This window comes from Diabrotica virgifera, chromosome 8 (assembly GCF_917563875.1).
Source record: "Diabrotica virgifera virgifera chromosome 8, PGI_DIABVI_V3a".
Taxonomy (NCBI): domain Eukaryota; kingdom Metazoa; phylum Arthropoda; class Insecta; order Coleoptera; family Chrysomelidae; genus Diabrotica; species Diabrotica virgifera.
Window position 1 is genome coordinate 210,060,744 of NC_065450.1, and position 15,943 is coordinate 210,076,686.

At 31.4% G+C, this 15,943-nt stretch overlaps 1 protein-coding gene across 1 annotated transcript in view; it reads right to left on the reverse strand.

Annotated features, from left to right (window-relative positions):
- The window catches only part of LOC114328983 (fasciclin-1), a 319,916-nt gene that overhangs the window by 132,341 nt on the left and 171,632 nt on the right, over window positions 1-15,943 (reverse strand). The window contains exon 6 of the mRNA XM_050658656.1: window positions 14,701-14,861. Coding sequence (XP_050514613.1) covers window positions 14,701-14,861 — 161 coding nt within the window. The remainder of the gene's footprint in view (window positions 1-14,700; window positions 14,862-15,943) is intronic.

Sequence of the window (15,943 nt, forward strand, 5' to 3'; positions counted from 1 at the left end):
TATAAACAAACCTTTCTAGATACTACCAGAGGCGTACGACAGGGGATAGTGAATGGTTGATCCTTCTCAAATTCTACGCCACTGGAGGAATTACTATTTTAGTACCATTTTTATATTCTTCAATACTTTCTACGTAAATAATATACTCTTCATTGGTAACGATAAAGTCATTAGTTTTCGAGATATTTGAAGTTAAATATGAAACGGCACAGTTATTTTGATTAATTTACGATATGATTCATTCATGATTAAAATTTAAAAATTATTTGTACCCAGTACTTTAAAACTATTTGGCGTATCCTGATCATACTTTGCAGAAAGTGTAGGTACTGTACACCTTACTAAATTAAGATAAATATACGTTTCTAGCTACTACCAGAGGCGTACGACAGGGGATAGTGGCTGGTTGACCCTTCCCAAATTCTACGCCACTGACAAAGTTTCTATTTTAGTGTAATTTTTTTATTTTCCAATACTTTTTATGTAAATAATATACTCTTCATTCGTAACGATAGAATGATTAGTTTTCGAGATATTTGAAATTATAAATGAAGCGACACAATACATTAATCAAAATAACCGTATCGTTTCATTTTTAACTTCAAAAATCTCGAAAACTAATGACTTTATCGTTACGAATGAAGAGTATATTATTTTCATAGAAAGTATTGGAGAATCTAAAAATTGAATTAAAATAGCAATTCCGCCAGTGGCGTAGAATTTGGAAAGGGTCAATCATTAACTTTCCCCCGTCGTACGCCTCTGGTAATATCCAGAAACTTTTGTTTAACATAATTTAGTAGTTTGTACAGTACTTATACTTCCTGCCAAGTATGAAAAGGATACGTTGAATAGTTTTAAAATGCTGAGCAAAAATAGTTTTTAAATTTTAAGATAAAACACCCTGTAACTCAGTAAGGAACAACATTTTATTTAAGTGTTTTAGGTTAAATCTTCGTATTTTGTGCTAAGGTTTCTCCAGTTACTATATGGACAATTATTAATGAAACACCCTGTATAATACTAGTGACGTCATCCATCTGAGCGTGATGACGTAATCGATGATTTTTTTTAAATGAGAGTGGGGGTTGTGCGATAGCTCATTTGAAAGGTTATTGAATTTTATATTCACTGATATAAACATTAACATAATTATTTATACAGGGTGTACAAATTTTTTTTTTATTAAATTAACTTTGATTAAATTTGACAAATAGAAGAAAAATTTTTTTTGTACACCCTGTATAAATAATTATGTAAATGTTTATATTACTGAATAGATAATTAAATAACCTTTCAAATCAGCTATCACACAACCCCTACTCTTATTTAAAAAAATCATCGATTACGTTATCACGACCAGATGGATGACGTCACTAGTATTATATATATGCCAAAAAGTCCTAATTCAAAAATAAAAATCGACCTGTCTGAGGATTTCTCTTGAAATTTGCCCATTCTCGAGATAATGAATTTATGCAAACTCAAACGTCCTCACTTATACCACAGTGTCGCACACTCTTGATTAGCAATTAAAAAAAACAAAGGGGTTTTCGATAATTTATTGCAAAAAACTCTTCGGAATTTCATCAATCAATGTTTAAAGAATATCTACGTACCTTGGCAACATTGAAATTTTTAGATAAATGTCCGATTTAGGGTTAAAAATGGCCGATTTCTCAATTTTCAGAATTTTCAATCGCTCATATAACAAAAACTATTAACTTAAGAGAAAAATCACTAAGGACCTTTTCTGTTTGGAATGATCCAAAAAACCTAAAAAAATTTGTTCGATGCAAAAAGAATAATTTTAGGAAAACCCCCTAATCTTTCCCCTCGCCTGGCAAGGTCTTATGCTCTTCAGAATCGCCTGTCATTGTACACATTTCTTCTAAATGACTTACTTAAACACATACTTAAATTTAAACCTTACAGGAGAAAGTTTATTTTACCCCCTAAATTTGCACCTTTCGATTCACCTGGTAGATACACGTGCACCGCTGAGGCCTGCCAGGTCATGGTTTTTAGCCTTGGTGTGCTAAGAATTATCACTAGAAAAATTTTTAGCCTTACAGGACGACCGTTAGTCGGAGGGTTCACTAGCCCTTAGACTATTATATTATGATTATTTATGCATATTTTCATTGTCCCCTTTCAGGGCCGTAAATACGATGTTGGGGGCCCAGGGGCAAACGTGATCTGGGGACCCCTTACAAGGTGGTCTCGGGGGTTTACCCCCCAGAGGAAGAGGGGATAAATCACCCATCTCTAACCTGGAAAAAGTTTTACGAAGTTGATTGCTTCGATTTGAAGGTCTTGTTCTTGTGCGTTTAAAATTAAATTAAATTCAGGTTGAACAATCCTTACGTATCTAATACTGTTTTCATTCCTTGAAAGGCCTGCATGAGTATTCCTCATTCCTGCATGAGTATTCCTTATTCCTGCATAAGTGTCTAGCTGATGGCATAATGTGTCGATCATTGAGTAAAACACGGTTGCTCTAAAGCTAAAGCATGACTTGGGATCTTAAAATCTTTCATCTTCGCACAGTTCATTCTTTTTAGAGCGAACCCTACTGGTATTCCCCAACGTTGACACATATTTGAAGCCACTTCAAAGAAGGTCTCAAATTGCCCTCTCATTTCAGATAGTTTTAAGAGGCTCTCTTCAAGTAAACTGTAAGCTGTTAAAAGGTCCAAAGATGTTGATTGCAGTGTTTTCGTAACTATGTTGAGGATTTCAAGGATTTTATTTTGCACAACTAGTACCAAAACAAATTTGAATGATTTTATGTAGTTTCTTTTTTTCAGTTGTGCTGCTTCGTCTCTTTCATTTCTTTTGTTACTTGTCAGAACTAGACGTGAAAAGCACTTCAAAACATCGCAAAATCTGTGTTATAATGTATTGACTGCATCAAATCTTCCAGCCCACCGTGTTGAATTGGGGAGTTTTAATGTCATTTTCGAGAAAAACCTTTCAGATTAAGATGAGGACTTCAGTGCTTCCCAACGAACGATATTGGGAGTTGAAAAAATATGAAGATATGAAGGTTTATTTACAGAAAATGGAGGAAGAGGTAAACCAGATTGCTGAGAAGATACAGAAAATTGAAAATGTGGAAGAAAAATTCGAGAATACGTTAAAATTCGATATGGAAAAAGTGGAAGAAAAATTGAAGGAGATAGGAAAATAATGTCAAAAAGGAGGAGACCATCGGGAAGTAATTTCTACAGCTCTAATGAGCTGTAGAATCCAATTTGGCGGGGATATTAGAAAACGACATCCAGTACCTTTCACTAAAATCTTAAAAAAACAAATTCCAACACATGCAGAATATCGAATTCTGTAAAGAAATTATAAGAAGCCATCCAAAAGACGGAGTTGCTTTGTGGTTTGAAAGCAAAGAAAATGAGTTGAATTTATGGAGAGATTTTAAGACAAAATTTTTTATAATGGTGCATGTGAAACAGGTTAAAATCGATCGTTGAAGTTGTTAGAATTAATATGCTGTGTACTTATTACAATCGAACAACTCGAAGTAGAATTTGACTGAAAGTACAAGTTTATTTGACCTCGTTACTGGGGCACTACCCCGGTTGCTCCAATGGTAGTTACGGCCCTGTTCCCTTTGTTAATAAATTATTGTCCCAAGTATGTTTGCATATCTGGTATTTGTCGAAATTCCAGTTTTTGATGTATGTTTCATGCTCGTTTGTCCTGACGATTAGTGGTCTTGCAGATTCTCCCATATAGAAATTTTTGCATCCACATGGTATTTTGTAGATGCAATTCTTTGTCCTCTCTTGTGTGTTCTTGGGTTTGGTCTTGGACAGGATAGAACTGAATGTTGGTTGTTTTAAAATACACGTTTGCTTCACTTATTCTGTAAACCGATAAAAAATGTAACAAAATAAAAATCTTTTTAAACTATATTTTGTTTGTTTCAATTTATAAATAATTTTGGTGATATATCCATCCATTAAATAAAAAAAACAGTGTTTTCCAGTTTATAAAACTTTTTTTAGTATTATATACTATTATACTTTCTTCTTTAAATGTATATAATTATTCTTATATCATAGATAAATACAAATATTATGAGTATTTTTAAAAAACTTGTCCTAAAAACTGCAACAACTTAACTATAAATTTTATAAATTTCTTGAATAAATCTTTCTTCTATATATACATGTATACCTATGTATATTTCTTAAATAAATGTACCAAAAATTGAATTAACAGCGACGACCAGAGTTACTGATACTGATGTACTATACAAGAATAATCGATTATATTATTAACTCAAATAATTTCTTTTAATTTCAGATCAAACATTTTAAGTTTAGCCAAATTGCTAAACTGTTTTTGTTAATATAAATATAATATTTATATTTTTTAAAAAATAATAAAGGTAACCAATGGTTACTATAAATGGTTATATAGATAAGTTTGACAGCTTTATAAAATCATTTCTATTTTATTTGCATTTTGTCTAAAGTAGACCAGGGAAGCTATAGAGCTCAAACGGGGAGCTGCTACGTTTGGTCTATATAATATATAAATGAACGTAAAACAAAATATACGGAGTGCACAAAATCTACTCAACATGAGAATCTGAAGGTAGACAACCATACCTGCGAATATGCCTCGACTTTTCCCTACCTAGACCGAATAGTAAGTGACAACAACAACACCAGAAGAAATTGGCGAGGAACCGCAAAGTGGGCGACGACTGGTGGCGAATTTGAAAAGCATCAACTCAAGGAAAACATTGACTTTGTCATTAATTTGTGTACATATTTGCGGTCAGTTTATGTTGTAATTAACAATAATTTCGACTTAAAAAAACTATTGCAGTGTTCCTAAGTATTCATTCATATTATACTCTACGTAATGACCTAAATTAACCAATGCCAAATCATACATTTTGTTAATTTAACTTTTGTATTAAACGTAGTATTTTTTAATGTTTAAGCGACTGCAAAATTAAATAAATAAATAAAATGTAGTATATATTCTGTACATAGAATGTACATTGTTATGCAAAATATCCCGACCACTTCGTAATTTCCAGAACACAATTATTATAAAATAAATTCACCTACTTAATTTCCAAAGTTTCCAGTTTTTATTTAATTAAAAATTGTTATCTGTTGGTGTAAAATAAACTGTAGTGCACCTATTAATTAAATTAAAAACAAAATTAGAAATCTTAAGGTAGATTAATAATTTTTAGAACGCTGTGTGATTATCGGGGGGCCAGATTTTTTTATGAAAAAAAGGTAAAAACAAATCAGTAGTTAGCATCAAATTTTAATGAATGCATACAGACTAAACATAATTTTGAGTCGTTTTTAACTTATAAGATGTCTTAGTTGCCAAACTTAGTGGTTACTTTGGCAAAACACTCCTGTAAATGATTTTAATTTAACGTTTTAGAACTGTGAATTCAAATGACAAAATGAATTGTTTTCCTAGAGTTGTCGTCCATCTTTGAAATTTTGAGCGCCCTCTGTTGGAATTTAATTTTGCGAATACAAGCACGGATTCTTAGCGGTAATAAGTGCTTTTATGCATACAAAGACTTAATGAAAAGTAAGTTACTGAATCATGGGTCCAAGCTTAGAATCTACAAAATAGTAATTAGACCAGTGGTCATAATATGTGGATATGACACGTGGACCCTCTCAACCACTGATGAAAATCAACTGAGAATATTTGAGCGCAATATAGTAAGAAAGATACTTGGACCAACCCATTGCAGCGATGGTTTGTGGAGAATTAAAATGAACTAAGAGCTGGATGAACAAAGAAATAGAACAAGAGGAAGGCCCCGTAAAAGATGGATAGACGACGTAGACGGAGATCTTAAAACCATGAATATCAAGCAGTGGCGAAGGAAACTATCGGACTGGGAATGGAAGAACATGGTTTTTTATTTTATAATGGCTTTGGTTGGACTATGTTAAAACAATTGTGGTTGTTGTGTTGAACTACACATGTAGATTTTTCAGCCAGGAAATTCTTTCCTGGCCTTCCTGGTCCTCATTTTCCTTCTTATTTTCTCTTTGAAATTGCAGTAATCGATATCTTTCGGTGTTGCTCATGACGTGGTTGAGGTGTTGATTTTGTCTGTTTTTATTATGAAAACAGCTCTTTTTCTTGTTGTATTTTTAATACCACGTCCTGATTAGTAACGTAATAACCCCATTCATTAACTCCTGGGGCTTCATAACTGTCAGCGAATACCTCCTGTTACGTTGGTGCTACCTTGGTAGATTGCCATGATAATCTTGCAGGGTTGGAATATCGAGTTGAAACACTGACTCTAACTTTATAACTTTATTTACGGTTTACAACATCAATCAACATAAGGTTACTAAGATGTTGTTTCGCGGGGTGGTCCTTCAGTACACCCTTCTCGTAGGACGCCTCACTAGCATAGTACCGATCTTGATAATAACAATACTATAATGCTTATGATAATCCCTCTGTGGGCTATTTATATCTCTTTATAATTTGGACTTTGAAAAGTAAACTATACGTGAGCCTCTACGAGGTTACATAAACAAAACTGCGTTAATCAACCTTCGTTTTGTTTGCATATTTAGAAACAATACCTTTTTGTAACAAGCTAAATTAGTTAAAATTATATACATTTTTTGATACATATTATATTATACAGTAATGGGTTCTTCCCTTACTGTACACTCCGTATGGTCGGCATATCTGATGTTATTGACACATTCTCTGTTAATTTAAAGCCCTGCTTTAACATCCTCTACTGTTTCTTGAAAGATTTCTTCAGAATATATGTTGAACAGCAGAGGTGATACCATACATCCCTGTCGGACTTCACGGACCTTTGATTTTGATATCTTCGGATTCTCAACTTTCCACTGAGCTTTGGCCTGAGCTTAGTGCTTTGCAATTTTTGCTGTTTTTAATGCCATTTGAATTTTCTCTTTCATTTAATTTCCTTAATACCTACGACTTTCTACTTCCACCCGTTCTGTTCTATTTTCTTTGAACCACCCATTGATGTGTTCAGTTAATTTAAATAAAGACTGACAAACCGCGCTGCTAGAATATATACAAAAGAGAGAAAACATAAATAACAGATAGCAATGATTCGAATCTGGGCATTCTAGAAACAAAAATACTGTATCGTAGTAGAAAAAAGTTTAATTGACCAATTGATAGTAAAGAAAAATGGAGAAACAATCAGACGCAACACCGTAAAAAATTTTGTCGAGCGCCACCTCTAAATAAAAACACAAAAAATACAAAATAGGAGTCTAATAACATCAACACACTAGTATGTATACGATCAATACTGGAGTCAATTTTAATTTATTATTCATTATTAAAAGTAATTAAAATATTTCAGCAAATATTGCATGAATTTTCGTTAAACAACTAATTAAATATACAAATGCTCATTGACAATAATATTTTATATGACTCTGTAATATATTGAAAAGCCAATGTATATTCCATGTCTCTATTACATTTAATCCAGACATATTTATATACCATTGGGATTGCCAAACAACTTTATTTAATATACATTTATAATATTGGTTACCTTTATTATTTTGTATACAGAGTGAGTCTGTAGTCTGTAATTTGGAATAAATTCAATAGTTCAAATAATAATTGTTCTTTTTTTGAAAAATGCTCAGACCTGTCGTTTAGTATTTCAAATCTAAATTTTTTACATATAATAATAATGTATACCGGGTGTCCCAATTTAGCGATATGACGTCATCGTTAATTTTCTTAAATGGCAACACTGGTATTTTGATAGCTATTTAGATAGGGCGTGTAAAGTTATACATAATATCAACTTTTATTTCGTACCATTTACAAGATAATAAAAAATAAAGTTATGTGTGTAATTTGGAATAAACTTAATAGTTCAAATACTAATTGTTTTTTTTTTGAAAAATACTTAGCTCTGTCGATTAGTATTACAAATCGAATTTTTTTACATACAATCATAATGTATAATACAGTATGTCTCAATTTAGAGATTTAATGATATTTTTTATTATCTTGTAAATGATGGGGAATAAAAATTTTGTATTTTGTAGTTACGTTTAGCTTTACACCCTATCAAAATAGCCATCAAAATGACAGTGTTGCCGTTTAGGAAAATCAACGATGACGTCATATCTCTAAATTGGGAGACCCTGTATACATTATTATTGTATGAAAAAAAAATTCCATTTGAAATACTAATCGACAAGTCTGAGCATTTTTCAAAAAAACAATTGGTATTTGAGCTATTGAATTTATTACAAATTACAGACATAACTTTGTTATTTTTTATTATCTTGTAAATGGTAAGGAATAAAAATTTTATATTTTGCATAAGTATAACTTTACACACCCTATCAAAATAGCTATCAAAATGACACTGTTGCCATTTAAGAAAATCAACGATGACGTCATATCTCTAAATTGGGACACCCTGTATACATTATTATTTTATGAAAAAAATTTCCATTTGAAATGCTAATCGACAAGTCTGAGCATTTTTCAAAAAAACAATTGGTATTTGAGCTATTGAATTTATTCCAAATTACAGACTCACTCTGCATACTCCAGGGAAATAAGCAAAAAAAGACTCTGTTCGGGACTGAATAACCCAGGTATTTGACAATTTTTTTAGTTATTGTAGATCTAAAGAGAGAAAACCTACCTATTTCCTGTCAAGAGCTTATTTCCTTAGCACAAAAAACGCGATTTTTCACTATTTGACATATAACTACAACATTTGATTCTGTAGAATATTGAAAAAGCTTTTAAATGTGATTTTTGAAAGTTAAAAGTCCATTAATAATGCTAAATAATTATCTTTTAATAATAATTATTAAATTTAAACTAGACCTTTGGTATTTTACTCAAAGTTGGATATTGGGGTATTTAACAAACCCTCATAATTTCAGAATAATCCATCAATTAGTTTAAATCATTTCACTTGTTTATCAGAAAAAAACATTTTTTTGCAATAACTTTAAAAAGACAATTACGAAGATACTGTAATTTTACTCATATCAAATCAAAGTTCACGAGTCAAACTATCAAATGTATCAAAAAGGTTAAAAAAAATCATTTTGCAAACTACTGTTATTTTTAACGTGTAAACGATTAGAATAACTTACTTATCTCTAAACTCTAAAATCTCTAACGCGAGAATTTTACTGTTACCGTTTCATGTGGTTGTCTTTTTAAAGACAGATCACATGCTATAATTTTGTTGTGACGGATATTCTTGAGTTGGGGTTGATTTCATGTAATCGAATTAACTATCTTTCAGTAAAGTCGTCCCAGGAACGCAACTCATAAATATTGCCAATATCATTTTAAAGTCTTCTACTTTAAAATGTATAATATATGTCTGAATTGCCGATATAAATGAGTCAGATGAAATAAATTATTAGAACAATTTTTTACTAAGCAACAACATTTTTGTTTAATTCATTAATATTTTTTGTATTTTGACAATGGCATCCGATTTGGATGTCGAAACGTTAATAAAACCATTTAGTAAAATTGTGGCTTATTTCCCCATATTAAAAATAGTTATTGTCTATTTTGATGTAGGTAATTATTTAGTTTGTTAATGGTTTCAATTAATTTTAATTTTAGTTTTTTAACCAATCGAAAAATCGCCTTTTTTGCAAAAGTTGTTAATAATTTAAAAACGGCTTCAAACTCTATGCAGGAAACAGGTAGGTTTTCTTTCTCTAGGTATACAATAACTGAAAAATTTGACAGTACCTAGATTATTTATTGTTCTGAGAAAAATCTACTTCCCTGGACTAATAATTACGCTTTCAAAAAAGTAATTTCGACAAAAACGAGGAGCTCTAGCTCGCGTTCAGGGATTTTTTCTTGCTGGTACATTTAATTTTCTCGATTCGAACGCAAAAAAAGACAAAAATAATACTAATAACCAAACAATGCCCGACAGAATTGTGCAGTGTATACAGTCGTTAAAGTTAATGAGATGTAAGGGCATAAAATGTTGTACAGGACTATGATGGCGAATAACAGAAAGTGTTACCGAGCACAACGAAGTAATTTTGTTTCGTCACATATTTGCATCCGAATCTTTTGTGTATAAAGTACCGTAGAAAACAACGACAAAAAAACTTGTTAGTGTGTTGCTTTGTATCTTGTTAGAATTGCTTTTAACAAGATATAAACTTATAGTTTACCTGTACTTCGTACTTTTTCAAAATGATTACAAAATTCTTAAAAATGGTTTTAACAGCTTCATTTGAGTGAGTCAACCACCTTATGAAAAATTTCAAAGTGCAGGTTGGACCCGTTCCTTATAGGTCAGGATCCCGTGTATAAAAAAAGTTGATTAATAGCAAGTTGAAAATTTGTTAATAGCTTAAGGGTGTCTAGTCGGACAAACTTTGAGATATGGGAACACTGGAACAGGGAAGTTTTAATTGTGGAACAGGTTAAAAATTTGAAACGTCAGACTACGAAAACGTCAGATGTATTTTGTCGGACAGAACTTCCAATTGATTTGTTACCCTTTCATTAAACTCTCATGCCAAAATAAGACACAAAAATAACAGGAATTACGTTGGAGATAAATAGCAGTCTGACTTTTGGATGAGAGTTTAATGAAAGGGCAACAAATCAATTGGAAGTTCTGTCCGACAAAATACATCTGACGTTTTCGTAGTTTGACATTTCAAATTTTTAACCTGTTCCACAATTAAAACTTCCCCCGTTCCAGTGTTCCCATATATCAAAGTTTGTCCGACTATACACCGTTAAGCTATTAACACATTTTTAGCTTGCTATTAATCAACTTTTTTCCTTACGCGGGATCCAGACCTATAAGGAACGCGTCCAACCTGCACTTTGAAATTTTTTAGTGGCAGACTCACACAAACGAAGCAATTAAAATACTCCAGGCTGTGGGTGAAAAAACGTGATATAATTCAGGAATTTTTGAAACGTATCAGGTGTTGTAAAGGATGATGCCAGGAATAACTTCTACTAAAATGTGACCAAAAATATTGTGAGTTTTTTTTTTAATTGCGATTTTCATTTGTTAAATTTGCAATTTTTAAAGATTTTTAATTTTACAGCTTAGGATATTGATTTTAGAGAAAAACTTTTTGATAGAAAGTTGTAGTAAATTAAAAAACCTACAATTTGAGCTATGGTAAGTTTAATTTCGTTTATTGTTTATTGCAAAACAGCATGCGGAATGTCCAAAATGGCCGTTTTTTACAATTGCGTTATTTATTGTACAAATAATTTTTTTTATTTTTTAAAGCTTTAAAATGAAGATCTTTCAATTCCAAACATAAAAAAATTGCAAGGCTGGATTAACGAATTTCTTGCTTAGATATTATAAATTGTTTATCCCAAGAGGTCAAATGTCGAAGGCTATAACTTTTTGAAGAAAAATCGTAGAGAGTTGTTGTAACATCCAATCTCCTTTTAAAGAGTTATATTTTCATATTCTGATGTAAATAAATGCGTAAAACATTCTTAAACCTCTAATTTTTGGGTTTGAAAATAAGGGGGCAAATTTCGTTATAAACATTTAGAGCTGAAGCGGCCCAGTACATCCTATGAGTTTTTAACTTACAGATTATTGTTGCTGAAGAGGAAACGAAGATTTATAAAAAAATAAAAAATTTCTACGACCAGCTGAAGCCGAGCTAAATGTTGGGTTTGAAAATAAGGGGGCAAAATTCGTTAAAAACATTTAGAGCTGAAGCGGCCCTGTACATCCTATGAGTTTCTAACTTACAGATTATTGTTGCTAAAGACGAAACGAAGATTTATAAAAAAATAAAAAATATTTACAACCAACTGAAGCCGAGATAATTGTTTATTTTTTCTTAAATCGCAGTGCCTTTATTTATAACAATTAAGAAATTATTTTACTGTCATTGACCAAAGAAAGACTTATGTTATCTCAAAATAAAAATTATTTTAAACTATAATTACATTTAATTATTAAAAATTATTTTTAAAATCGGTGCTTTTGCGAGCGGCCGAATTTTGCAAATCTTGATAAATTTTGACCGAAAACAATTTAATAATATTACCATTATAATATACAGTGTATTTACCACTGTATTTTTTTTTCTTGATAAACTTTTATATGTGAAATCTCATTTCTGAAGAAATAATATTACAAAAATGATACATATAACTACATTTTTAATTTTTGCATTGTTTTATAAATATAATAATAATAATGTTACTTCTTATTATACAATATAAAACTTTTTCTTCTTGTAGTAACTATCCGTTTTGGATGTTGGCGACCATCATGGCAATTTGGCAAACCCCATTTGGAAACTGAGAACCAGGAAGGCGAAGGATTACCTTGCTAGAAAATTTACGTACGGTCGTTCAACACAACAACTACAAATCTTTTTAGAGCAGCAGTACCGATTTAGTGTGCAAGTACAGATTGCCATGATGGTCGCCAACATCCAAAACGGATAGTAACTACAAGAAGAAAAAGTTTTATATTGTATAATAAGAAGTAACATTATTATTATTATATTTATATAACAATGAAAAAATTAAAAATATAGTTATATATTTCATATATATGTAGGTATTAATTTTGTAATATTATTTCTTCAGAAATGAGATTTCACAGATAAAAGTTTATCAAGAAAAACAAATACAGTGGTAAATAGACTGTATATTATAATGGTAATATTATTAAATTGTTTTCGGTCAAAATTTAATACAAGTTACGTAAACATTTTCCGAACGCGCGGATTTCAAGCGAGCCGGGCGATTTGCAAAATTCGGACGCTCGCAAAAGCACCGATTTTAAAAATAATTTTTAATAATTAAATGTAACTAGATTTTATAATTATTTTTAATTTAAGATAATATAAGTCTTTCTTTAGTCAAAGGCTGTAAAATAATTTCTTAATTGTTGTAAATAAAGGCACTACGATTTAAGAAAAAAGAAACAATTATCTCGGCTTCAGTTGGTTGTAGAAAATTTTTATTTTTTTATAAATCTTTGTTTCGTCTTCAGCAACAATAATCTGTAAGCTAGAAACTCATAGGATGTACAGGGCCGCTTCAGCTCTAAATGTTTATAACGAAAATTGCCCCCTTATTTTCAAGCCCAACATTTAGCTCGGCTTCAGTTGGTCGTAGAAATTTTTTATTTTTTTATAAATCTTCGTTTCGTTTTTAGCAACAATAATCTGTAAGTTAAAAACTCATAGGATGTACAGGGCCGCTTCAGCTCTAAATGTTTTTAACGAAAATTTGCCCCCTTATTTTCAAACCCAAAAATTAGAAGTTTAAAAATGTTTTACGCATTTATTTACATCAGAATATGAAAATATAACTCTTTAGAAGGAGATTGGATGTTTCACCAACTCTGTACGATTTTTTTCAAAAAGTTATAGCCTTCGACATTTGACCTCTTGGGATAAACAATTTATAATATCTAAGCAACAAATTCGTTAATCCGGCCTTACAATTTTTTTTTATGTTTGGAATTGAAACATCTTCATTTTAAAGTTTTAAAAAATAAAAAAAATTATTTGTACAATAAATAACGCAATTGTAAAAAACGGCCATTTTGGACCTTTCGCAGGCTGTGTTGCAATAACCAATAAACAAAATTAACTTACCATAGCTCAAATTATAGGTTTTTTAATTTACTACAACTTTCTATTAAAGAGTTTTTCCCTAGAATCAATATGCTAAGCTGCAAAATTAAAAATCTTTAAAAATTGCAAATTTAACAAATGAAAATCGCAATAACAGAAAAAGCTCACAATATTTTTGGTCACATTTTAGTAGAAGTTATTCCTGGCACCGTCCTTTACAACACCTGATAGGTTTCAAAAATTCCTGAATTATATCCTGAAATCGACCTATTTTTCACCCACAGTCTGGAGTAAAACTATTTTTAAGACTTTTTATTCATTTTTGAAAAAGGACGATGTACTGTGGACTATTAGCCGAAGATAGAGAATAAGTAAAAAAATGTTCGGTATTCGCTCATGGGCTATAATTAGCGGTACAACTAAAAATCATGATTTGAGTTAAATGTGTTTAAAGTTTTCATTGCTAAGGAAAATGCATAAAAATGTTTTAGTTTGCTTAAACGAAGATTATCTTCAAAATAATACTTTCTTTACAGGATCATCGAATAAAGTGTCTATAATTTTGATTTTAGTTTTTTAAATTAATGTTTTGACAATTATGAAAAAATGTTTTGAGTTATGCCACTATTGCAGCAAGACCTTTTATCATTAAATAGACTAACTAGCGATTATAAAAACTGCAACACGGACTTAATTCAAAATATGCCCGTGTTGATGACAAGAACGAGGCCTGATCATATCGAGCGTTGGAAGCAAACCAAGTAGTATCAGTAATGCAGCCAATATTTGGGACTAATCATATAATACAATAGCGACACTTCTGCCATCTTACGGTCTAATATTGAATTAAGAGTAGTGCCAGAATTGATGCTGAAAAGAATATTTATTTTAACATTTATGCCTATTCCTAGTCCAAAACAAGTGTTTTTTGAGTTGTGCCATTATTACAGCCCATGAGCGTATGCTGTAGACTCTGTCTATTCGCCTCATTGTCCCTAGTACTAGTGTTGTGGTTTAAAGTGTTAGATAAAGTATCAACAAACGGTTTTACCTCTAGCAATTTCTTGACAGATCCGTCGACAACCATTAATGGTTTCTGAATGAGATGGATTACACCGTTTTTGACGGGGATGTTTGGACGTACGATTTGGGCCAGTACAACTCCGGGGGTGTGGTTACCGTCACCGAAGAGGGTATGGCTCTTGACGTAATCTGGAAAAACAAGATTTTGTTATTCTTCGTTTATATTCAAATCGTTTATCTTATCACTTCTTATTCTAATAGGTCTGGATCCCGCGTATGAAAAAAAAGTTGATTAATAGCAAGCTGAAAATTTGTTAATAGCTTAAGGGTGTCTAGTCGGACAAACTTTGATATATGGGAACACTGGAACAGGGGAAGTTTTAATTGTTGAACAGGTTAAAAATTTGGGACGGTCAGATTAAGGGTGTCTAGTCGGACCAACTTTGATATATAGGAACACTGGAACAGGGGAAGTTTTAATTGTGGAACAGGTTAAAAATTTGGAACGGTCAGACCACGAAAACGTCACATGTATTTTGTCCGACAGAACTTCCAATTGATTTGTTACCCTTTCATTAAACTCTCATGCAAAAATCAGGCTGCTATTTACCACCAAATGGGAATTATAATGAGTGGAACACGTAGAATACGAGTGGGACACGTAGAAAAGCTGCCTGATTTTTGCATGAGAGTTTAATGAAAAGGTAACAAATCAATTGGAAGTTCTTTCGGACAAAATACATGTGACGTTTTCGTGGTCCGACCGTTCCAAATTTTTAACCTGTTCCACAATTAAAACTTCCCTTGTTTCATTGTTCCCATATATCAAAGTTTATCCGACTAGACACCCTTAAGCTATTAAGAAATTTTTAGCTTGCTATTGATCAACTTTTTTTCATACGCGGGATCCAGTTGGAACATATAAAAGTATAGTACTTAAGGTACTCTCAAACAAATTTTCAGCCAAAAATATTCATTTCTGTAGAGTTGACTGCAATTTTTCGACAACAGCCCTTTTTTTGCGGTGGACAGCATAACTAATTCCAGCCTCATCCGAAATCAAAAAATCAAAAAGTTTCTTGTAGTTTATACCTCTGGCTAGTGAATGAACAAAGGAATTTTTATTAGGTGAAGTTGTTTTTGTTTTATAAAAAAAATTCTTTAAAAATGGTCATTTTTGAAAAAATGAGAAAAATTGCAGTCGAAAATGTGTTTAAACTTATGTAAAATCTTCAAATTTCATTTTTGTTTTACATTTCTTCGTTCATTCA